The 26,882-nt window shown below is 35.9% G+C and overlaps 1 protein-coding gene and 1 long non-coding RNA gene across 2 annotated transcripts; both read left to right on the top strand.

Annotated features, from left to right (window-relative positions):
• The first annotated feature begins 287 nt into the window (after positions 1–287).
• Positions 288–2,935, top strand: LOC115923666. The gene is made up of 3 exons (XR_004064037.1): positions 288–376; positions 1,157–1,334; positions 2,187–2,935. It is a non-coding gene; the product is annotated as an uncharacterized LOC115923666 (long non-coding RNA).
• A 9,189-nt stretch (positions 2,936–12,124) lies between these two features.
• LOC105436748 lies at positions 12,125–21,637 on the top strand. Its single transcript, XM_030984829.1, has 6 exons — positions 12,125–12,216; positions 15,368–15,586; positions 16,341–16,524; positions 17,242–17,498; positions 18,285–18,465; positions 20,228–21,637. The coding sequence occupies exons 1-6, from the start codon at positions 12,135–12,137 to the stop codon at positions 20,493–20,495; spliced, it is 1,191 nt and encodes a 396-aa protein (XP_030840689.1). The 5' UTR covers positions 12,125–12,134; the 3' UTR covers positions 20,496–21,637.
• Positions 21,638–26,882: the final 5,245 nt, after the last annotated feature.

Genomic DNA, 26,882 nt, shown 5'->3' with positions numbered 1-26,882 from the left:
ATTTAAACCATTTATATAGATTAGACAATTAAAACTTGCTCAGCTTATAAAAATAAAACGTTGACGTTGAAAACAACCCCTCCCTTTGATTACCATAATGTGACACTTCTCATGATTTCTATTCATTTCGATGCAGATTCCAATTCAGATTCTTTTTCAGAGAGCAGCTTTTCTTCAGGACTCCTTTCAACTTGTTATTATCATGGAGTGCCGTATCTGCACTCCGAAGTGTGGGACGTTCACGAATGCATGACCTGCACGTGTACAAACGGCACTATTAATTGCGCTATTGAAACTTGTTCGAGTAGAAAATATGGGATTTTCTGCGTCGAACCCGTTAGACCGCCAGGAGACTGCTGCTATATCTGCCCGTACGGTAAGTCTCCTGATAGCCTCCCAAACCCACCCGCCCTCTTATAGGACCACACCTATGTGGGACTGGGTCACGAATTCACTACTTCAATACATAAAACAAACCCCAATATTTAATGGATGCAGGATTTAATTTACTTAAATTTGCAAGATTTCCTGATTCCGGGACTCTTCAACTCTTCATGTGTTACAAATTTGGGGTTTCCAATTCGATCCGAGGGGGGGGGGGGGGGGTGGAGGGGAACACGAACATATTGCTTTTCACCTTTGTGCTTTTATCTAGCTCCTTTTTTCTACTTTGCTGTTTATATATCTGCTTATTTTTCTGCTTTTTTTTCTTCTTTTCGTTGACCTCTTTTTTCAAGTTTACATCCTCTTTTTTTCTCGAAGTGATGCGTATTATGTTGTATGTTCTCCAAATTTCTAACTTTCCCGTTGCACACGTGTCGTCATTTCAACTGCGTTATTACTGAGGTTAATAATCAAACTGGTGAAAGCAATTAGCCAAAGACCATTTATCAAATGCCATTGGCGTTCTGTCTATTTTGTCAGTCTAAAATTGCTTACCCCAACACCACGCAAATTGCGCAGTATTACGTCACTAATGACGCCTCTTCTGCAACAGGCATATACAACTGAATACTGTGACTCATTCTAATCAAACATGCCAAACTCAAATTTTTCAGCATCAAACGTTTATTCACCCCCCCCCCCCTCTTTTTTCGTATAATGATAATTATAAACTAGTCATCAAATCTATTTCTTAAATTCTGATTCATACCAGACGTGACCGTGCGTAAAGTGAAACCCACCATACAAAGTAACGTGACAACTAACGGTCACACAACACTGGTTCTTGCGGTAGACGTCATATTTAGATATACCAGAAGTACGACAGGAGTGATAGGCGAATCTCTCTGGCAGTTGTCTGCCTGGATTGCTCCTGTAAATCCTACTCACAGGTATGTGCTTGCGACACTCTTACAGAAACAGATAAAGAGTCATATAACCTGCGCCAAATTCTTTCTTTTTTGAAATTAATGTAATTTGCCTTTTATTGTCTATTAGCAACAACATACCTGTATACTATGCGTATAAAACTTTGCTATCATGTTCAAAATGATGTTTTAAATATATTATTGCAAAATTATGTCCTGAAGTATGTTAAATTTAAAATTGTATGTATTTTGCTTTTCTTCTTGAATTACTTGATAGACGTACGCTCACAATTAAACAGTTTCCGCACAACTGCTCACTATTATTTTTAATTTTATTATTATTATTATTCTTAAATATTCCCCTATATTTTATTATCTATTTAATTGGCTCATCAACACTTTATTCATGAATTTGAAGTTCATCGTTTACCAATATCTTTTTATGTTATCCATTCTGTATTGTAAACATGGTATTTTAACTATTTGGACTACAATCGTGTATCATACTTTAACAAAAATGGTTTCATGAATAAAACCCGAATTGAATCGAGTTATAAGGACAGATATTCGGAAATGAAGGTGATTATTTGTTTAGTTAGTTTATTTATTGAATTCATTAATATCTTTATTGATTAAATCACTAGTTAACTCATCTATTTATTCATCTATTCATTTACATATTATAAATTAATTTATTTGTTTATTTATTAATTGTTGATAGCTTGAAGTCACTCGAGCCTGAGATGGGAAATGCGAAGTTTATCACTGTAACCCTCGCGGAAATCAAGACAATAGATGCATGCAACCATCTCATATAACAGTAATACAAGTCAATATGTGAACTGTTCATTTTGCATTCACTTTGGTCACTATCAGTCACACAATAGGTTACACCGAGCAAGTTCTCAATGTTGATCAAGCATCGCAGAGCTACATCGAAGGAGATCAATTCATCTTTCGGGACGTCGTGTATCCGTTCGTTGCTCCCACTTTTAACTGCGACGAGGCCAAGGTCTGTGTTGAGCTTAAACGCGGAAGAAATGCAGTAACAACACGTCCTTTCCGTTTTAGCAGTTACCCACAAAGCTCTACACCGTTGATTGGCTGCATTTCACTATGTACTGGTAGGAAGTAGGTCAGAGGCCCTGGGTGAAGGGGAGACTGGCAGGGAATGGGGAGGTTACAAGGCTTTAAGGGTGGGTTAAATAGTCGGACCTCACCATACTATTAGTGTAAAAATTGTGTACAAGGGCATGAGCGGTTCTACATTATAATTTGGTGAGGAGGCTTAGGGTTCTTGCATTAAATTTCTACACTTTTTTCGGAAGAAATTCGAAATCCCGACAGATTGTAATGTCTACCAAACGATTTCGACACAATAATTCTATCGAATTTTATAGTAATTTTACGGAAGGATTTCTGTGTCATTTATTTCTATACAAAATAATTGTATTGAAAACGAAGCCACTCCACAAAATAGACCACTTCGTAGTTTTTATTACATGAGATGACTCCAAATTTCTAAAGATCTTTTAGTAGTATTCCTTTCGTGCATTTTAGTATAATCACTGTCAAAGTCATAAATGTACATCATGAATATCTTATGTTTGCTGTATTGAGAATAATAATTCTAACAGTGTTCCATAGAAATTGTCATCGGTGCATAAACGTTTGATAAATACAGAACTTTAATCAATAGGTTTAACATTTTTGGTAAAGATTACATTCATATGCCAATGTGCAGATTATATCCCAAAACTGGCTTATATGCCAAGGACACTTTTTCAAGTCGTGATATACTCAATATAGTAAGAGTAAACATGTCAACAAGATGGGTTTAATCAAACTCGCATTTGGTCATTGCAATCGTTCATAAGAGCCAATGGTGGATTCAGTGGGCACCGTGGACACGTGCCCCTCACCCTCCCCAAGTGAAGGGAGAAAAAAAAAAGAATAGTCATTGGCCGATAATATTTTGTTGGTGTGTGCTTGTAAGAGTCTTTTTGAACTTGTTTCATCACTTATATGATCATAATTGGGTTTCATATCGATATTACCTTTAATAATACATATCCGTCTTGCGCATGCGTTGTATACGTCTGAAGAAGTGTAAAAACAAATACTAAAAGTAGAAGAAAATTTATTTCCTTTTTATCCCTCACAATTCTTTTAACAACTTTAAAAAGAAGATAGTTGGTAGCTTATATTTAGCATTCGTCGTATGGATGTAGGATGTTTCTTTCCTTGGGACCTAGTGACGAGTAACTCCATTAAGTACTTGGAATTAATAATGAATGAACTTTAATACTCGGAATACAGTCGGCATATCTTATTTATTGCTATGTCGGGCTAACATGGGGCAAGTTTTCGAGTTTTCAAGAACAACCTTTGATTGAAAATATGCACAAAATGTGAATATAATAACTTGATAAAGGACTTCGCATCGTACGTCTTGTTATCAAAAAACGGGAGATGTCCATGTCGTGCTGAGAAACTTTGCATTATGCTAAGTTTATACTTCACTCATACATTTTGGTTGGGAATCTTGTAGATTAGTAGGCAAGAATACAATAAATATCTCAGAATACCTTAAGTTTTTTCCCGGGGATAGGTTTCCCTTAACCGTTAAAGCTTCCTGCTTTAACGTAGTACCTATGTTTATATTTATTTATTTTCTTCAAATTTCCAAAGACAGTTCTTTTCACTGTAAAAAGCCTGCTTTCTGTTAATCGATTTTAAGAGAGCTGTAATGTACAATAAAAGATGTTCAAATGGTAAATTTATTATATAATATTTCACGATATAAAACTAGGAAGGTATGAGGAGTGCACAACATTCCTTAGGAGATATTGGAGTTTAAATGAATTGTTATATCAATCTTTTGAATATCTTTCAACAAATTATATTTGTATTGCAAAAATCATATCCCTGAGGTGTGTAGGTATTTTTGTAGTTTTATCTATACTAGTATCGCCTTTATTTTAACCAAGATAAATCTATTTCATCAAAATTACGTTTTATATCAATTAAAGCATTATGACATATCGGAATAAAACGACAGAGAGATGGGGTTATTGACAGAGATTTCGCAAGAGATTAAGAGTTTTTGTTTGACTCGTAGGAAGAGGAGGATGATTAGTGAGCTTTAGAGAGGGTGAAAGATTGATGATTAAAAAAGAAGAAAGACGTAGGAAGTCGAAATGAAAGCAAATTATGACCTGAGAGATTTTAGATCTTAGATTTCAGATTTTTATTTGGAATCCAACCTTTAGTTTTAGTTGCGATAAAGAAATAATGAGAATAGATGAAGAGAACTTGAAAGAGGATGGAGAGATTTTGTGGGTGAGAGAGTTCGTGAAAAAGAGGAAAGGAAAGAAAAGATCGGAGAAGAGTGGATGAGACATAACAAGAACGTCGAAGAGAAATTTCGTCATTTATGAAAACAAGGAATACTTATTTTTCCTTCAATATAGGGACATACACCTGCGCCAAAAAGCAAAGAAACATCCGAAGAACGAAGTACCCATTTCCTTGGTTTATTGTTTTATTTCCCCATAATAGAATAATGTTAAAGGTATTTTCGTGTGCAACTATTGTATATTAAGCGCCATTTATCGTCCGCTGGAAATGAACATAGACTATTTGTAAGATACTATAATACATGTAACTTCAAATAATACGCTCATGGACTGAAACAACAACAACAACATGATACGTTACTAGTGAATAAACATGTAAAGCTCAAAACGATCGCAAAAACTTTCAAAATCCTAACTCTGGCAATTTCAATAGCCTTATATATGTGCAGAATACTAAACAGTTTAAACGTCACAGTGACATTAAATAATCCAAACAAAATTATATATGCAAAACAATAAATGCAGTGAAATTGTCCATTTTAAGCTTTAAGCTGATTTTAAACCCCTCATTTCTGTCTGTGGATATCCGCTTATATTGAAATATCTGAATAAAATGAACAGGGGATGAGGTAGATGAAAAATAATTAATAAGCAATTTAAAAGAGAGGGACAAAGATTGGTGCTTAAAGATACTATGTACATTTTGCAGCCAACATCAAATTATGTAGAAATTGCAGGAATCATGAATATGTCATGTATGTCTACTTGTGAATTTAGACGTTAGCAACGTCCTAGTAGTCAAACTATGCAAGGAAACCCGTTTACTTCATAGACTTCACTGTCAGACATAATTGAGTGACTGACTGACTTTTTTTTTTACTTTGGTAAAAAACTACGTAAAATGAGCTGTAACAAGTACATGCAGCATTTATCTATATTAATAACCCAATTCTTGTAATGGCCAAAATCTAACTGATTGAATCTTTGCGCAGCACAAAACATATGACTTTTCCGTAGGAGAATTTGAAGATCAGACTATTTACATAAGTGATACCAATCCCTCAAATCGTCGTTATTTTTCCACCAAAAGAAATTTCCAGTCGGAGAAAAATGGATGAGATATAGAAAGAACAATAAAGAGAAATTTCGTCATTTGTGTAAACGAGGAATAGTTCAGGTTAAACCAACAATAGAAGAAAACTTGTAAAAACATGAGAAAATCATTCTTCCTTAAAGCTTATCTGCCATAGTTTACAGGAGGGATTAGACTGCCCTGCAAGGTCACTGAACAGGTGGTTATCTCATCAACTCGGCTCTCAGTTAACATAAGAAAAAGAGGATCATGGGGGACCAATGGTCACCGATTAGGCATTGTTTGTTGTATAGAGGGCGCAAGTAGCTACAAGTAGTGCAATGGGCCTTTAAAATAGGAACATACACCTGCTCCAAAAACCACAAGAACATCCGGACAACGAAATTACTATTTCAATAGCCTTCCGTGCAAAATTTCCAAACTTCCAAACAGGGCAATGACATTATTACATAATCAGGAATCATTTTCTAAATCCTACATCATTGTATTCCCCTTTTCATTTTGTACAATACAATTTTACATGGTAAGAATAACAACAGGCTGTTTTGTGAAATGTCTTTCATAATTCAAGGTTAGCGCATTGGCTCTTCAAGTGTGACATGTTTTATAATGGTGTTTTCCACTTAGTTGATTGGTAAATGCTTGTAGTTACCGTGGTCACTGAGGCGTTGCACATCATTAATATCAGGCTTTACAACAAAAAAACAAGTCATCACGTTTCATTCTTACATTTATTCATTTATGCAAAACGGGGAAATGTACGCCGCTTCTTTGTACAAATGAAACATTGTTATAGCCGAAACTAGATAGTCAGGGAGAGTTCCGAAAAATCCTTCAGTTAATGTAAAATATTCAAACTTTACCGTTAAACTGGGAAACGAATGAGACAATTGTGTTGGTAATGTTAAGGATAATAGAGCACCTGATTAAAAAAAGAATTAAAATCCGCATTAAAGTTGATTAACGAATTTGTACCCATTCTGAAACATAATGATACGTGTTGCAGCCATTAGGCTGAAGTGTACATTAAAAGATTAAAAACCTGCATATAAAACCCATAATATAATATTATAACCTAGCAGAAGTTATCAGCAATTTGGCATGGTAAAGGAAATGCTTAGGTGTGGATATTTGTCTCCTCCGGTGGTCTCAATGTACATCTTAGATTGAAAAAAAAACATTGAAAAATCAAACAAAGTGTCCATTGTGACGATGTATGTTAAGAAGCACGGTGAGGAATAGTGAGGCCAGTCAAAGTTATATTTTGTTCCATCCGTTGACGAACAGTTCTGAATTATTTGTTTAAAAAAATCTATATGCCATTACAGTACAAGTCCATTTCAATAATAACTTACTTTCAATAGAAGCAGAAAAATCAGCCGAACCAATCTAAAAAAGTTTGAGCAAAATCAGATAACTTATAAGAAAGTTATGAATTTTTAAAAAAGTATGTAAAACTATAGAACAATGGAAATCCCTACACAAATTGCCAATTTGCTCATCAGTTTGTGACGTCATGTCCTCACTATTTATCTATTGCTTTATATAGTCTAATCCCTTTAATTTCTATTTTTATCCTCAAAAACTTGATTTCCCCATGCCTTTGCCCAGGTTTTATGATTTGTATCATATTGCGTACATGACATTGCACAAAATCTTGTATGAATTTTCTGAATATTGTCTAGTCTATTCATAATTATTTATTTTTAAAATAGTTTATCAAAAGTCTTATTTTTCATGATTTAACTGAAGAAAAAAATTACTCTATATTGGTGCATCCACACAAAATCATATTACTATCAATCTAACTTGTATGCTGGTGTGAAGAAAAAAGATTTTTAGGGGGAAAAAAGGAAATTTATATCATCAATATAAAGAAAACAATTAGTGGATAGTGAGGACATGACGTCACAGACTCATGAGTGAATTTCCAAGTTGTCTTGTGATTTTCATTGTTCCATAGTTTTACAGAATTTTTCCAAAATTCATAACATTCTTATTAGATATCCGATTTTGCTCAATTTTTATTTATTGATTTTTCTGATTTTTCTGCTTCTATTGAAAGTAATCTATTTTTGGAGTGGACTTGCCCTTTAAGATCTAATTTTCTTAGTAACGCATATGGGACGCCATGTTGAAATGCCTTGGACCAGCGTTTTTCGGCTACCGGTGCTCAAAGATAGTCATATTCGGGCGTCAGCAAACCCGAAAGTGTGTGTTTGATAAGGAAATAACATTTTATAGACAATAAAGTTAGTGTCTTATTAACTCGCTCGCTTCGCTCTGTCTCCGAATTTAGAATCGGGATGATTTCAGGCCTGTTTTAGCAGAAGAGTACTCGAATATATATCCATTAAAAATTATCCATTATATCTATATAAAAATCCAATGATGAGAGTTTTCCCTTTGGCTAAACTCGCTGTTCAGGAAGAGGATAATCCCGTGCAAGGTGATGCCTGCAAGTCCTCATATTCGGGTATGGAGGTAGCGGAATGTATAATTTGTGTATACTTTAAGTCATTTATATAGCGAGATGTCCAAATATATTATTTTATATTGCAGGTGGTGTCATCCAGTATAGTCCCATCATCTTCATGACAGGGGACGTGGATTGGTCTCCAGCGATCTGGCTCGTCCTGTAGATGAACTGATGAATCTGCATTCGATTATGAAGCCTGGAAGACCGGTTACCTAGACAACGGTGCAGAAAATAAGCGTGTCTTCATTCCGCCAAGACCCTGGAGTAGACATCTGTTCTGACGCAACTGGGATTGTTACGGTGTCCGGGTAAATTTCGTCTGCATCAAAAAGTCTGATTAATTTACCTTCCTTGTCTGACTTGGCAAAAATTGTTTCCTCATGTCGACTCATGAGTCATGGCCTCTCTCTCTCTCTCTCTCTCGCTCTCTTATTCCATCACGCACATATATCCCACTCTCACTCCCTCACACACACGCACACACATATATTCGTGCTGAGAAACACTGCATTCTGCTAATTCTGCTACCTCTCTCGTAATGTACATTTTGGTTTGGAATCTTGTAGATTATAAGCCGAGAATACAATAAATATCTCAGAATACCTTAAGTTATCTCCTGGAGTAAGATTTCCTTAACCCTAATAAGGCCGGGGGCATAATGCCCCCTCCCTGTCTAATTTCTGCCGCTGCATCAAAACCCCTGAACCTTTGGCGCTAAAAGTTTTTTTCCCCATGTCTCCCACACATTTTAATATAGGATTTCCCTGCCAAATTGCGTGTTTGTCATTCGAATTCATTTACTTTGCATTTAAGTTAGCGCAGATCGGCTTTGCCATGCCAATTATCATTCAATTTTCCAGTTTTTGTTTTTAATTTAGGATTTTGGTCGAAGGGTTTCATAGATCTGTCATTCAATTTAGAAGCTGCTCAACTAGCATTCAAATTAATATTCACTTGTCGAAGCGTAATTTTTATCATTCAAATTATTACACCTGTCATTCGTATTCGTAATACTTTTATTCAAGTTAGGAATGTTAGGGGGAAGGATTGCAACAAACTTTTACAGTTTTTAAATAATGCAGTTAAAATGCATGATTTGCCATCGGGGTCTAAGCAGTTATTGCATTTATTTATTTTCAGGACAATGCAGATGGGTGTAGTCAGACATAAAGTAAAGAAGGGGCAGAATCAAGGGATATGGCATTTCTGCACGGACATTTTCATATACCCGGGAAAGTTGGGGGTACCCTCACTACAGACTCGGAATTTTACAAAAGTAATTCATATCGTCTCTTATACCCAGCACACCCCTCTGTTTTCCTAAAGAGTTTCATAGTTTACTTGCCCGCCAGCAGATCGATGGCTAAAGAAATGGCTTAATAATGAATCATGTTCAAATTATTAACTCTAGTCCCTACCCCAGTCACAATATTGTATCCTTCTTCCTTTTTGAAATTATGATGAAATTATGATAAATTTATAATGAAACATAAGTTTCAAGTTTCAAGTTTCAAGTTTCAAGTTTCAAGTTTATTTCACATTTCACAAATAAAAAGAATTTACATAATTGACAAAAATAGAACATAATATGAAATATGCTAAAAGTGTCACATTATATAATTAATTCTTTGAAAAGACGTCGAAATTAATTGTAATGAATATAAGGTTATACAGAGTGAAATGTGAGGAACCTATTAAAAAGCTTAGCTTGTAGATTATAGGTTCCCATAAATAAAACTAACATTTGATTGAAGTAGTTGTAATGGTAGAGGACGTAACAGTAATAATATATGGGCAAGAAGCCTTAACATAAGATGATTATATACAACGTGAAACAAGCAAAAATAGCAAATACAGCAAGCAAATTAATTTTTTACCAAAGAGATGAGACAGTAGTCACTTTAAAATATTGAGGCCATTAAACGAGGTCATTGAACGAGGTCACCCGAGCGAGGCAGTATACATGAACAATCTTGTTACAGTAGTGTATACAATAATGTAGACCGTAGCCCAGACACAATCCTGTTTCCAAAATGCATTCGAACCCACGCACGTCTGCTCCCAGAGAGCCCCTAAGATAAACAACTTCCTTACATGAACATTTACAAATATACTGAGACCATCAGGTCCGCAGATGCAAGTCCTTTTTTTCTCTTCTTAACGATCAAACTTAAATGCTGATGAATATCAGATAAATCTAATAAGTATAAGTGTATGAATGCAAGAAAATGAAATGTGATGAAATACACATGAAAAAACAATGTTGAAAGAAAAGAAATGAGCTATAAATAGTGTGTAATAAACGAGAAAGGTATATTGACCATCAATTTAAGTGCACAAAGTGCTAATTTAAATGCTACAAATAAATTAGAATGCTAGAAGTACACCGTCGTGTTGTCAAAGAATCGTGTTGCGCCAAATCGAATGACCAAATAGCGAAAGAAGCACATTGTTCATTAACTTGAATGAAACATACGTAGATTCTAACGAAAATTCCATAGATTTGAAAACTAGAAAAGGGAATATAAACCCGAGATATACCTGACTGCACTAAAACCGTCGAATTTGAACGCAAGAAAAATTAATTAGAATCACAAACTCGCGAATTTGGCCAGGAAATCCTATACCAAATTTGTTATGGGCGAACCTATGGTTCGGGTGTTAGATGACAAAATACATCACATGTCAATCAAAATATGTGATTCTAACAAATGTGCGTGTGTAAGTATATTGCATTTATATGATCTTTATCAAAATCAATATCATGAGTGGTTTATTTTATGTTATATTTCATTCCTGATTATACTTGTTTAGTATTGGCCAAGCATTTTTTTATTCACATAATGAAATACATAAGAAATTATAAACAATACAAAACATAAGAAATTAGTAATTATATATATATATATATAAATGAAACTGACGCTTTTCACCCGCAGATTATTGTACAAACTATAGTTTCATATGAAAACAACATGTAGCAAACAGAGATGAATAGTTTGTGTTAGACTCATAGGGAGAGGAGGAAAATAGTATATATTAAAGCAGACTTGTATTTAAAATTCATCTAAAAGTTTTCTTTGCAATAAAGAAATATCATAGATGAAGAGAATAGAAAGATTTATGTGGTTCAAAAAGTTTGTCAGCATTTTTGTAAATGAGTAATAGTTCAGGTTAAACAAACAATATAAGAACACTTGTGCAAAAAACAAAAAATAATATTTCCTTATATATAGGAACATACACCTGCTCCAAAATCCACAAGGAACATCCGGACAACGAGATACCAATTTCCTTGAGTTATTGATTAATTTGCCCTATAACAGAATAATATTAAAGGTATTTTACGTCATTAATCGTCCGATGTAAATGTAAATAGACTGCATCGGAATCGTAAGATAATGTAATACATGTAAAATCAAAAGCTACGATCACGGACTACACAAACAACAACAATAAAAGAATACTTACATTGTAAAGCTAAACTATCGCAAAGCCTTTCAAAAATCAATCTTTTTGCAATTTCAATAGGCTTTCGAACCAAGTGTTGAAATGTTAAAACATGACAATAACACTATTATATGATCATAAACCGATCTCTATATACATTATAAGAGGGCAGTGAAATTGCCCACATTGTTCACGATCATTAAAAGTGACCATTTTAGCGATTTTTATTTTAATCTTATTCACGACTTGTTTCTTCATGGTTAGTCTTTTTACGTCTGGATTATGCCTTTAAGCTACGTATCCATTTCTGGTCATTGTTCTTCGAAGGTATTTTGGGAAGGAAAGTTTATCAAGGAAACTTCATGAATATAAAAGCAGGCGATATGTCTATTTAAACCTTCAGTATCTCTGGGCTTTAATCAATTGTTGTCAAAACACTCCAAATGATGATGAATCGTTTTTGGTACCTTGCTTGTCTTGTATTCGGAAGTCTGATGCTCGTGGTGCATCATGCCTCTTCCCAAGGTAAGTCTTTCATAACTATATTATACAGCTAGTATACTCGTTATGGTTATTAGAACACAGTGCTATTTAATTCATCGTTCATCGATATCTACTTCAGATATTATTTTCAATACTTAACCTCATGGAGGTGTGATGGCTAAGTGGTAGAGCAGTGGTCTCGTAACCGGGAGATCAAAGGTGAGAAGCCAAGTCACTGAGCAAGTGCCCTTTGGTACGGTATTGAATGCTCATTAGTAAGTCCTGTATATATGCTTTAAATCCTGTCTGCACTAGCTTGGCCAGGAGAGATTAGACGTCCATACATGGTCACTGACAGGTGGTTATCTTATCAAATCAGCTCTCAATTAATATAAGAAAAAGGGGATCATGGGGGACCAACGGGTAAATAAATAAATAATTACAGTGCTTATATAGCGCCTAACACTTACTTTGTCAGAAGTCTCTAAGCGCTCTACAATAATGCAGCATAATTACCCTGGCTTTAGCAGTGCAGCTGGCATTGTTTGCTTTATAGAGGGTTCAGTTAAGTAGCTAAAAGAAGTGCAGTCCCGCTTTAAGGGGACTTAAAGCCATTGGTCTAGATGACTTACTTACAAGCATACACATGCTTTCTTAGCAATCAGGTAAAAACACACCATAAAACAATCAATTTGTCATTACCGAAACTCTTGATGTTGAATCGAAGGAATATTACCAATTTAAGAAAACTGTTGACAGCCATGTCATTAGCAAGATTTTAGTCAAAAGAGTTTACAGATGTACATTTCTCCAGTAGCTATTTAACGCTGACACCCTAGAAATAGTTGGAAAAACAATTCCTCAACTTCATGCCGACCAATCGGGTAAATTAAAAAATTGTGCGCTATTCACTCCGTTTTAGATGAATGCCCAACTCTCAAGCAACATTTTTTTTCTCTCCAAATGCATACATCCCCCAAATCAATGGCTGAAACTCCGTTCAATCGAATCAAACATCGTATGAAAGACGGGAAATAAGAAAAACAGAATGGAATAAGTTTGACTTAAATCGGATCGACAATAAGAAAGTTATTAATGTTTGAGATATGAGATCACCGAATCTATGCGAATCTAAAATTTCGTCACTGGGTTTTGATTTAGTCGCGGATAACTCTCCCGTTTATCGTGTACAAAATTATAATATGTTTCCTTTTTTTTTTTAAGCGCCTTCTCTCTTGGGCACTACTCATAATATATTATGGATAACATAATTACTAGTACAGGTTCTCTAAAAAGAATAACGATTTTTAATATTTTGTTTATTCATTATGTGTAATAGAGAAATTACCGGTTCACCAAATTTGAAGAGCTTATACTTATAGTAATATAACAACTTCCAAAATACTTAAGTTTCTCATCTTTTCTCAAATTTCGTTTAAATTTTCACCAGTCTGCTTCTCTGATTTTGTTGCTTTCTTCTAGAGTAGTTTGCAATTAGATTTGATTTTCCTTTAATCAAACCTTTCAGCAAGCGTGTTGAAATTGATGTATCAAAATGATATTAGATGAAGCTAAATATTACAAATGATAGCTTGTTTTTAAATTGATGTACTGATGCCATTATTTATTTCTCTCATTATTTCAACGCAGTCTTATTTAATCCAGCCTGCATCTTAACGTATAGAATCTAAAATACCTTCTCGTGTGTACGTGTTAGAATTTAGGATGTGTTTGGTCAAAACATAAAGGGGACATTTAAGGAACTTGACCACCGAAACCCATATGCGAATTGAAATTCAGATATTCTCTGTAGATTTCCATGGTTAGCGAGTATTCACGGAAAACTACACGCAATACTCTTCATTCTTCAACTTGTTGGATCTGCTCACAACCTTCTCAAATGCTCCTTCCTTCCGTCCTTTCCTTTTCTTTTCTATTTCCATTTTAAATGTTTTATAAAAAATTATTTCAACTACCATCTCTTCCTTTTCCTTTCTTTAATTCCTCTGAACGCAATTGGTGTTACCGTAAGCCCCCAATCGTAAAATGAATATATTCATACACCTGTTTTCATACACTGGTAGGTATATTTTTTTAATAGTTGGTTCAAAATAACAGTATTCAGTCCATCTTTACCCAGTTTTATTTACTGGAAAAAATATCTAAATTATATATTTTAATCATGTACATGTATCATTTTATATCAAGAATTGACAAAATAAACAAATATTGAGATGTTAACATATTTCGCAAGCATTGTTCTCTCAAGTGAATGTAATTTTGTATTTATACTTCTGAACGCATGAGGTATTTCTGAAAAAAATTCTTAATGTGATGTGTTCAAACGCCTGAGAATCATTATCATTCTTAAACTTTAAACGATAATATATTTTCAAACACGTCTTTATAAAAATTAATACTAGTGGCCTACTTTATTCAGAAATATTATATCATGTTCCCATCTTTGCTACATGTTGAAATAATTTGGTCACCGACAACTCAAACAAATGAATAATGTATAGGACAGAAACACTCCATAATATAGAATATTTCAAAAAATGATTTGATCCATGAAAAATGGTCAGATCTATTTCATCACGCAAATGTACACACTGCATGTGATAATTTTGATAAGCATGCTTTTGAATGCAATAGATAATGCTATAATGTAATTTTAACTGTAATGTAAAATGTTATTTACAAATTTATTACTGATTTTGACTCTCTTTACTCGTACGGTAAATGTATCTGTATAAATCGTCTGTGTTTATTATGGTGTTTGTTGTTTTATTTTTTTTTATTATTCTTGTTAATTTGCTTCATTAAACCATACAATGTTTTTTTAATAGTCAGGGGTTGACATATTACAAGCTATAAGCTTCTTAGTAGACCCCTCCACATATTTACATTACTTTGATGTTCTCAATCTGTTCATTATCTTCTCAAATCATTGTGAATATTTGTCTTAAACTTGATTAATTTGGGGAATATGTGGAATATGGAATATTAATAATACTGAGAAATTGTAAATGATGTGCATTTCAGCTTTTGAATATAGAATTGTCAAAATTAAACCCTTATTGAACTGATTTGAATTGAACACTATAACCGATTTATTTTGTTCGAAAGGACGAAGAAAAAGAAGAACTAAAAATAATTTCTGTAATTTATTCCTTGACTTTTCTTTTCGAAGAATCTTCTTTTTCTGTATCACTTAGCAGCGTTGAACCTGTGCTCCCGTGTATATATCGTGGAATTCCGTTTCTTCACGGCGAAGTGTGGGACATAGGCCCTTGCGAAACATGTACGTGTGATAACGGCACTACAACATGCAATATTGAATCGTGTCGACCGGTATTCTGCGCTGAACCCCTTGAACGGCCAGGAGAATGCTGCGCTTTCTGTCCGTACGGTAAGTCTTCTGATAGCCCCCACCCCCCCCCCCCCCCCCCGCTCTCATATGACCACACATATGTGGGACTGTGTCGCGAAATTCACTACTACAATACATAGATCCAACTAGATTGCCTGATTCCGAGACTCTTCAACTATTAATTTGTTACAAATGTGGGGTTTCCAAGTTAATCGAGAGGGGGAGGGGGGGGGGGGGGGGTAACAAAAAAATACCCCCATGTCACTATGTTATCTTCTCTAGATCTTTTTTTCTACTTTTCTTTCTTTATATTTGCTCGTTTTCTGCTGTGTTCTCATCTTTTCGTTGGCCTCTCTTTTTCAAGGTCACGTCATCTTCAATTCCCGGAGTGATGCGTAATTATGTTGTGTGTTTTCCAAACGTCTTACTTTCACTTTGCACACGTGTCGTCGTTTCATCTGCGTTATTACTGAGGTTAATCAAACTGGTGAAAGCAATTAGCCAAAGACTATTTATCAAATGCCATGGGCGCAATGTTTATTTTGTCACTCTCAACAATGTTCCGCCAAAGACTGCGCAAATAGCGCCCTGACGCAGTATTACATTACTAATGGCGCCTCTTGTGCAACATGCATATAAAACTGAATACAGTGACTCATTCATTTCAGACATGCCAAATTTAAATGTTTCAGCAGCTAACGTATTTTCATTTCCCCCTCCCCCTCTTTTTTTCGTATCATGATAATTATAAACTAGTCATCAAGTCCATTTCTTAAATCCTGATTCATTCTAGACGTGACCGTGCGTAAAGTCAAACCTACCATACGGAGTAAAAGCAATGTGACGACAAACGGTGACGCAACACTAGTTCTTGCGGTAGAAGTCAAATTTAGAGACACCAGAAAGAAGACAGGAGTGAGCGGTGAATCTCTCTGGGAGTTGTCTGCCTGGATTGCTCCTGTAAACACTACTCACAGGTATGTGCTTGCGACATCCTTAAAGAAACAGAACAAGGATCTTAAAACCTGAGCCAAAAGAAAGGTGTCTATTATTACTGTAATATACTTTGGTAACCTTGCTTTTATGTTAAAAAGTACGTTTTGATTATAATCATTATTATTAAATTATGTCCTGAAGTATGTTAATCTGAAACCTATGGGCATTTTACTTTCCTTCATGAATTACTTGAAAGACATACAGCACTCATAAATCCACACACACACACACACACACACACGCGCGCGCGCGCGCAGTTATGCAAAATCATTTGAGTTTAAGGAAGTGTGTTAAGAAAAAATATCAGTTATTAGGGTATGGAAGGATCTTAATGTAGTTACATTTCGGATGTGTTCTGGTAGTTGATTATATTGTGTCGCCCCCTATAGAAGAATGTTCTTTTGCAATTATTTCGGTTTAGGGAGATCTAGATTTCGGGATGAGCGAAATTAATAATTATACGTGCGATATTTGATTTTATTAGACATATAAGACGGAGTGAAATTATTTAATATCTTAAAAATCATAGTACAACTGTTTATGGTTTGGTGTCACCTGAGCCTGGGATGGGAAATGCGAGCTTAATCACTGTGATCCTCGCTGAAATTAAGCGTGTGGGTGCATGCAACCAGCTCATATACCAGTAATACAGTCAGTATGTAAATTATTCGTTCTGCATTCACTTTGTTCTCTCTCAGTAACACGAGGCTGGATTTCAACGAGCAAGTTCTCAATGTTGATCAAGCATCGCAGTGGTACATCAAAGGAGATCAATTCATCTTTCGGGACGTCGTGTATCCCTCCAGTGCTCTGCCTTTAAACTGCGACGAGGCCAACGTCTGTGTTGAGCTTAAACGTGGACAAAATGCAGTAGCAACCGATGATCGTCCTTTCCATGTTAGCAGTCTCCCCAAAAGGTCTACATCGTTGATTGGCTGCACTTCACTATGTACTGGTAAGAAGTAGGCCAAGCTACGGGGGCCCAAGTTGAAGAGGCGACTGACAGGGAACGAGGGGGGGGGGAACACAAGAAATATTGGTCATCATTGGGTGGGCTGAATAACCCCGGAAGCAGTATTAAATTCACTTAAATCTGCTAAATTTTGTCTGATTTCGGGATTCTTCAACTATTACTTGTTTCAAATTTGGGGTTTTCAAATTGATCGGGAGAGGGAGGAGCACGAAAAATTCTTTATTTTTCTGGCGCTCTTGTCTAACATCTTTATTCCTGTTCTTCTATCTTTATATCTGCTTATTTTCTGCTATCTTTTCTTCTTTTCATTGACGTCTCTTTTTTTTATGGGTACATCTCCTTCTCTTTTTTTGCCAAAGTGCTAAGTATGTGTTGTGTGTTTTTTCAAATGTCTAATTTTCCCGTTGCTCTAGTGTCGTCATTTCGACTGCGTTATTACTGATGTTAATCAAACTGATGAAAGCAATTAGCCAAAGGACATGCATATAAATGTCATGGGCGCAATTTATTATGTTGTCACTGTCACATTGCTCCGCCAATCACCGCGCAAATTGCGTGCTGACACAGTATTACGTCACTATTGACGCCTCTTTTACAACAGGGATATCAAACTGAATAATGTGACTCATATCAGTCATGCCAAACTCAAATGTTTTAGCATCCAACATTTATTCACCCTACCCCCCCCCCCTTTACCCTTATTTTTTCGTATCATGATCATAATAAACAAGTCATGAAATCTATTTCTTAAATCCTGATTCATACCAGACGTGACGGTGCGTAATGTCAACCCTACCATTCAAAGTCAACGTAGTGTGACATCTGACGGTGACGCAACAATAGTTCTTGCAGTAGAAGTCAAATTTAGAGATGCAAGAAGTACGACAGTGCAAGGCGAATCTCTCTGGGAGTTGTCTGCCTGGATTGCTCATAAGAAAAAGAATAAAAGGTAGGTGCTTGCGACATCCTCACAGAAACAGACGAAGAGTCATAAAACATGCGCCAAAAAATTACGTTTCTTTTATTTCTGTTATATACTTGATATTGGCTATTTACAATAGTATCTTCTATATGCTTCAATTCATACGTGTGTATTGAGTGTATGCAGAGGCGACCCTCTCGGGAGTTGGCAGAGGGCACAGCGCCCCCCCCCCCCCTTCGACAAGTTCACATTTCCCTTTGTGTTCATTTTGCATTCTCATTAGTGCCCTTTTTAATATGTAGTAAGTGCCCCTAGTTAGGTATGATAAATACCTTTTTCACTTCTGATAAGTGCCCCTTCACCTCTGATAATTGACCTATTCAAATCTGAGAGGTACGTGCCTCATCTACTTTGACAGGTGCCCCTTTTCCTTTGTAAGAAGTGACCCGTCCCCTTTTAATAACTAACCCCATTTTAACTCGGATAAGCGCACCTTATATTTTCACATGTGTCCTTTTTCCTTTCTAATGAGTGCCCCGTTTTCTAATGATAAGTTTCCTATTAAAAAGAGCCCCTTCCCCTTCTCATAAGTGCCCCTTCTCTGGTAAATGGTCCTTTTCGGGTACGAGAAGTAACTCCTTTTTCACTCTTGTTATGTGCCCCCTTAAACTCCGATAAACGCCCCTTTCAAATCTAATCGGTGCCCATTTTCTTTTAACTAATGCACATTTTCTTTTATTACAAGTGCCCTTTTTTCATTCACATAAGAGCCCTTTTCATACCTGGTCATTGTCTTTTTTCAGATGCGATAAGTGCCTCTTTTCACCTCTGATAATTTCCCTTTTAACAATATATAATAATATCTTATAAATGCCCCTATCAACATCTGATGGGGCCCCTTTTCCGTCGACAAATGCCCATTTCCTATTCTCATGATTTACTTTTTTCATTCCTGGTGAGTGTCTCTTTTTGAGGGTGTAAGAAGTGCCCCATTTTCACCTCTGATAGTTACTCTTTGTACTTTGACACATGCTCCTCTTTTTTTCCTGATAAGTGTCCCCTTTTCCTTTCATCATTAAACGCGCCCTAGCTAATTTCAAGCAATTAAGAGCAATTTCCCCCAAAGCTCGCTCGCTACGCTCGCACGCATCTATAGATGATATAATTATGTAACATATCAAAGGTCTTTTCAGCCTTCCGATATGAGAACTTACTTAGCCCCAGTACTTATAATCCCATTAGGATTGTGTGTTTTTTTCCTGTTTATAAAATGTATTTTTTCGCACTGCAACCTCACACATCTTAATTGTTTTCCTCGCTCGCTCGCAAACATTGTTTTTTTTTAGACAATCAAATCAAACTGCAAAGCATGATGCTTGTAGGGTGTATAAAGTGAAACAAATATCGAAATCATCCCTGATGTCTAAAAGAATGGATATTTTCGCTTTGACATTTACGTTTGTAGGTGCTCTTTTTCTCGGAAGTGTCCTTTTTTTTCTTGGTGCCCCCCCCCCCCCACACTTTGGAAGTCGCTCGGCCGCCCTGAGTGTATGTTACATTGGTCTTGATTTGAAAATGATGTTAAAATTATATTACAGCAAAATTGTGACATAAGTTGCAAAATCATAAGGACAGAAACTCGGGGATAAAGGTCATTATTGTCGCTTATCATCATTGCTGTGATCCTCGCGGAAATCAAGCCAGTGTATGCATGCAACCAGCTTATATACGAAGTAATACAAGTCTGTATATTAACTGTTCATTTTGCATTCACTTTGGTCACTCTCAGTCACACCAGGATAGGTTTCACCGAGCAAGTTCTCAATGTTGATCAAGCATCGCAGTGGTACATCAAAGGAAATCAATTCATCTTCCGGGACGTCGTGTATACATTCGTTGATCCGTCTTTAAACTGTGACGATGCCAACGTCTGTGTTGAGCTTAAACGTGGAAGAAATGCAGTGATAACTGATGATCGTCTTTTCAATATAAGCAGTGATCAAGACAGCTCTACACCGTTTATTGGCTGCACTTCACTGTGTACTGGTAGGAAGTAGGCCAAGCTATGAAGGCCAAGGGACCAGGGTAGAGTGGCGACTGGTAGGGAAGAGGGGGGCATCAGGCTTATCGGGTGGGCTAAATAGTCGGACTTAACTATACCATTAATGTTAACTTTTTTTATTACGGCATGAGCGGTTCTACATTAAAATTTGAGGAGGGTGTAATGTGGTGGAGGCTTGGGGTTCTTGCATTTCTTTTCTATACTTTTTTTCGGAGTAAATTCGAAACCCCTACAGATTATAATATTAATATATGTTAGAATTCATTCTTAATCAGAAAAATTCAAGATGTCTGTTTTCTGAATTTCTTTGAGGAAACTTTTTTTTTAAGACCAACAATTTCCGCAAAATAGACCAGTTCGTAGTTTCCATATATCAATAATAATGATCCCAAATATCCTCAGATCTTTTACCAATGGAGTAGTCCCATTTCGTGCAATTTAGAATTATCACCGCAAAAGTAATAGATTTACTTCATGAATACATTTTGATTGCTGTGTTGAAAAGAATAATTCCACCAGTGTTCCATAGAATTTCATGTCAGTGCATAAACGAATGATTACTACATACATTTCTGAAATGGGTTTTATAATGCTGGTACAAATTATATTAATCTGCCAATGCGCATTATCTTATCTACCAACTGGCTTATTGCTCTGGAAATTACATATTTACAAGGTCACCATACCTTAAATAGGAGTAAGAGTAAAGCCTTTCAACAAAATGGGATTATTTAAACTCACATTTGGTAATCCAAATCGATCAGGAAGGCCAGTGGTGGATTCAGGGGGCACCCGAAAAACGTGCACCTCCTCATCCCCAAGTGAAGAGAGAAAAAATAATAGGAGAGGCATGGGCCGATAACTATTTTAGGGGTGTGTGCTTGTAGGAGGTTTATCGATGAGCCATGCATAATATGTGTCTTACCAAACAACAATTAATGTTGCAATTCGCATGCTGACTATTCAAATACAATTATTCGTAACAGGTGAATGAAATAGTTTGTAACGAGGCACTTTACAATGATGTGTGCATGAAGTTTGATTAAACGATATTGGTCTATAATAGTACAAAATATGATAACAGGTAACACACACACCCACGTTGGCAGGAAGCATCCATAAATTTGAATATACTTTCTTGATAAACGACTTTGCGTATAGTACGTCACGTTATCAACAAAAGGGAGATTCCCGTGTCGTGCTGAGAAACTTTGCATTATATGCTAAGTTTATACCTCTCTCATACACTTTTGTTGGGAATCTTGTAGATTAGTAGGCAAGAATACAATAAATCTCTCGTAATACATATGTATTTAAACTTTGTTCAATTTCCTCGGTATTTGTAACCTATAATTTGTACAGGGCCTCTCAGGAAAACAATCTGTATTTAATACTGAAAGAGTTACCCTGTTTAAATCAAACGAATAATTACAATTTTAAAAAATTAATGGATTCCATAGAATTGTTGCTATGAATAATGTAAAAAAAAATCCTTTTTTTTTATTGGATTATGTTTTGATCATTTCCGATCTAAAATATTAATTCTAAGAGGATATGTCAAAAGGACTCGGAATTTTGATAAATTGTTTTCTGTATCTTGTACACATCAATGTCGACATCAGTGTCGAATTGACTGTATGTAGATGTCAGTGGGTATGTTTGTATTTATGGTCGCATTGTTAATATTTTTATTTTCCTGGTCCCTTCTAAAAGTAACCTTTATTTATGATTCTTAATGAATAGATTCATTCAGTTTGGGGCTTTTTTATATGCACCATCTTTGGTCTTTTGTTTTAATATTTCACAATATGGAACTAGAGAGGTATGAGGAGTGAACAATATTCCATAGTAGATATTGGAGTTTGAATGACTTGTTACTTCAATCTCTTGAATATATTTCAAACAAATTACATTTGTATTGTAAACATGATACTATTGATGCGAGTAGGTATGTTTGATAACACGATTGCATTATTATATATTGTAGTTTTGATCTACACCAATATCGCCTTTGTTTTAACAAAGATAAATTTATTGCATCAAAATTAGCATTGTGACATATGTGAATAAAATGACAGAGAGATGAGGTTGTTGACAGAGATTTCGCAAGAGATTAAGACATTTTGTTTGACTCGTAGGGAGAGGAGAAAGTTTAGAGATCATAAGAGAGGGGGACAGATTGGTTATTAATAAAGTAGAAAGACATAGGGAGTCAAAATGAAAGCAAATTATGACCTGAGAGATTTTAGATCTTAGATTTCAGATTTTTATTTGGAATCCAACCTTTAGTTTTAGTTGCGATAAAGAAATAATGATAATAGATGAAGATAATTGGAAAGAGAATTGAGAGATTTTGTGGGTGAGAGAGTTCGTGAAAAAGAGGAAAGGAAAGAAAAGATCGGAGAAGAGTGGATGAGACATAACAAGAACGTTGAAGAGAAATTCGTCATTTATGAAAACGAGGAATACTTTTTTAAAAATTAAATGTAGGAAAATACATCTGCTTCAAAAACCATAGAAACTTTTGGACAACGAAATACTGTATTTTCTTCGGTTATTGATTAATTTCCCTATAACGGAATAATGTTAAAGGTATTTTCGTGTGTAACTATTGTACATGAAGCGCCATTTATCGTCCGCTGGAAATATACACAGACTGCATCGGCATTGTAAGATAATGTAATACATGTAATTTCGAAAGCTATGCTTATGGACTTAAACAAAAACAACAACAACGGGATACTTACTAGTGAATAAACATGTAAAGCCTAAAAACGATCACAAAGACTTTCAAAAACCAAACTCTGGCAATTTCAATAGCCTGTGTAAAATGTAGAAATATTCAAACGTGACAATGACATTATTACATAACCATAAACTGATTTTTAAATACAATACGGTAGGGTAGAGCAATTGCTCATATTAAGCCTAAAGCTGCTTTCAAACCCCTCTTGTCTGACTTTGGCCCTCCGCTTATTATGATATATCTGAACAAAACGCCAGAGAGATTAGGTAATTGACAGAGATTTCGCACGGCAGGAGATTATGGCCCGAATTCACAAAGGAGGTTTGTCGAAACCTGTTTGTAAAAACGCATCGAAACGCGTCTGACGCACGAAAACCTTGGTTTGTCGACAAACCTCCTTTTTGAATTCGAGCCTAAGAGTTTGTGTTTGACCCGTAGGGAGAGGAGAACAATTAGTGAGCAGACGAGAGGGGGAAGATTGGTGATTAATAAAGTAGAAAGAGATAGGGCTGGTCTGAGAGATTTGAGATTTTTATATGAAATTCAAAATTAAAGATGAAGTTGAGTTCTGGTCATGCGATTGCATTGTGAAAGAAACGGTGTGGAATCGACCAGAAAAGGTCGATCATCTAGCAATTAAGAATTTGTGTTTATTGCAAGGTTCTGGAATCATCAAAATGATAAGAAATTTGGCCAAATCTTGATAAAGTTACAAACACTGTACACAGAAAGATGTATATGGGACTACACGAAAACGTGGCGTAAAAATCCTACCCCCGAGTTTTACGATGTTACATGACATATTTAGAATATAAAGGCATTTGAAAAGCCGTGCTTTTCAGGGAACATGTCTTATCTGATGTTCTTCCACACTTGCATAATAAGAAATGATAACGCTCACAAATTATTTGTCACCTCTTCCCAGAACTCAACCTTCTCTTTAAGTTTTGGTTGCAGTAAAGAAATCATACTAATAGTTGGGGAGAATTGGAAAGAGACGGCATAGATTCTGTGGGGGAAACAATTCGTAAAATAGAGGGGAGAAAAGAAAAAGTCGAAGAAAAGAGGATGAGATATAGAAAGAACAATAAAGATAAATTTCGTCATTTGTGTAAACGAGGAATAGTTCAGGTTAAACCAACAATAGAAGAAAACTTGTAAAAACATGAGAAAATCATTCTTCCTTAAAATAGGAACATACACCTGCTCCAAAAACCACAAAACATCCGGACAATGAAATACCCATTTCAATAGTCAGCCAGGTGCTCAAAGACAGGTATATTCGGGCGCCAACAAACCTGAAGGTGATTTATAGACAATGCAGTGTCTTATTTCCTCGCTCGCTTCGCTCTGTCGCATAATCTAAAATCAAGATATTTTCGGCCTGTTTTAGCAGAAGAGAGTTAAGATGATGCCCGCAAGTCCTCAAATTCTGGTATGGAGGTGGTGGAGTGTATGATTTTTGTTTACTTTTAGTCATTTGTATAGCGAGATGTCCAAATATATTATTTTATATTGCAGGTGGTGTCATCCAGTATAGTCCCATCATCTTCATGACAGGTAACGTGGATTGGTCTCCAGCGATCTGGCTCGTCCTGTAGATGAACTGATCAATCTGCATTCGATTATGAAGCCTGGAAGACCGGTTACCTAGACAACGGTGCAGATAATAAGTGTGTCTTCATCCCGCCAAGAACCTGGAGTAGGCATCTGTTTCGACGCAACTTGGATTGTTACGGTGTACGGGTAAATTTCGTCTGCATCAAAAAGTCTGATTAATTTTCCTTCCTTGTCTGACTAGGCAAAAATGTTTCCTCATGTCGACTCATGAGTCATGGCCTCGTTCTCTCTCTCTCTCTCTCTCTCTCCCTCTCTCTCTCTCTCTCTCTCTTTCTCTTTCTCTCTCTCTCTCTCTTTCGCTATCCCCTCTTTCCCCTTCCCTCCCCCTCTCTCTCTCTCCCTTTCTATCTTTCCCTCTCTTCTTTCCTTACACACAGACATCTCACTCTCACTCCCTCACAAACACGCACACACAAAAACACACATGTATATTCTCCCCTCTCCCTCTCCCCTCCTATCTATCTTTAATACTTTATAGGCTACTAAGTTGTCTTCGAAACTCTTTACTGTTTTTCAGGCTCATAAACCTTGGACTTACCCTGAATACTACCATAAACTGTTGTTTTTAACACAGCCATTTTCTTCACGATGTGACGTACCAGGCGAACCAGTACATGTATCATGCACGAAGCACTAGTTGAAATTCCATTTTCAATACAATAACAATACCTCTACTTTTCAATGATGGAAAACCTTAGCTGAGAAGGTAAAAATACTATTTGGTGACGAATCTATAACTGGGGAACAATTGTAACCCATTTATACAAATTTAAAAAATACAGCAGTCGACTCATCCGTTTCATTAAAAGGTATGTGGAACCTACACCCAGGGAGAGCAACAACTTTTTCATGCAATTTTCGTTCTGACGATAGACCTTTTTTTTAATTTAATCATATTTAATGTACAAGCCTTTGTTAAGTGTCTCGTTAAAATTATTAATTTAACGTGGTACGAATAACTGTATTTCAATATTAATGAATCAAATTGCATATATTACGTGTTGTTAGGTAAGACGAGCCGTACATTTTATCCTACCTAGCAATAATTAATGTATGCACTTCGATGAAAGCAGGTGAATGAAAATTTCATCACCATACACACACTCACACACGCACACACACATTCGTGCTGAGAAACTCTGCATTCTGCTAAATTTATCCCTTCTCTCGTTATGTACATTTTGGTTTGGAATCTTGTAGATTATTAGGCGAGAATACACTATGTATCTCAGAATACCTTAAGTCATCTAGTGTAGTGAGATTCCCTTAACCCTAATAAGGCCGGGGGGGCATAATGCCCCCCCCCCCTATCGAATTTCTGCCGCTGCATCAAAACCCCTGAACCTTTGGCGTGGAAAGTTTTTTCCCCTCATGTCTCCCGCACATTTTAATACCAAAAATAGGCGGACCTATGGTTCGGGTGATGTGATTATTGATGAGAGGGTAAGGTAACACCCTTAGTGTGACCAGTGGTCTTCCAAAAAGTACAAATGTCTTTTGCCACGAACTGCCGCACGAACTAAGTATTGATGCATGTTGATGATGGTGTAAGATGATATTGATGATGCTGATGTTGGTGGTTGTGGTGGTGGTGGTGATGGTGATGGTGATAATGATGATTATGATGGTGATGAAGATGATTTTAATAATGATGATTATGATAATTATGAATATGATGATGGTGTTGATGGTATTGACAATTTCGATAGTGAGGATGGTAGCTAGAATGAGGATGATAATAATGTGATTTTAATGATGATTATAATGGCGAATTTGATGATGACCATGATGATCATAATGTTGATGATGATAATGATGACAGTGGTTGTGGTGATGGTCGTACAGGAACCGCATTTACACTCGGCTTCGCCGCTGGACTCAACAAGTATATAACTGTTCTCGATCTGGCGTTCACAATAAGGAATAGAGCAACGTCGATCTGCCGGGCTCATGATCATTTGGGCAAAAAGAATTTCCATTTTCGGCCCTTAAATTAATAAAATTTGGAGTGGACTT

This window comes from Strongylocentrotus purpuratus, unplaced genomic scaffold (genome assembly GCF_000002235.5).
Source record: "Strongylocentrotus purpuratus isolate Spur 01 unplaced genomic scaffold, Spur_5.0 spur5_scaffold_14, whole genome shotgun sequence".
NCBI classification, from domain to species: Eukaryota; Metazoa; Echinodermata; class Echinoidea; order Camarodonta; family Strongylocentrotidae; genus Strongylocentrotus; species Strongylocentrotus purpuratus.
The sequence above is the reverse complement of the archived record's forward strand: the minus strand, read 5'-3'. Positions and strand labels throughout refer to the sequence as shown.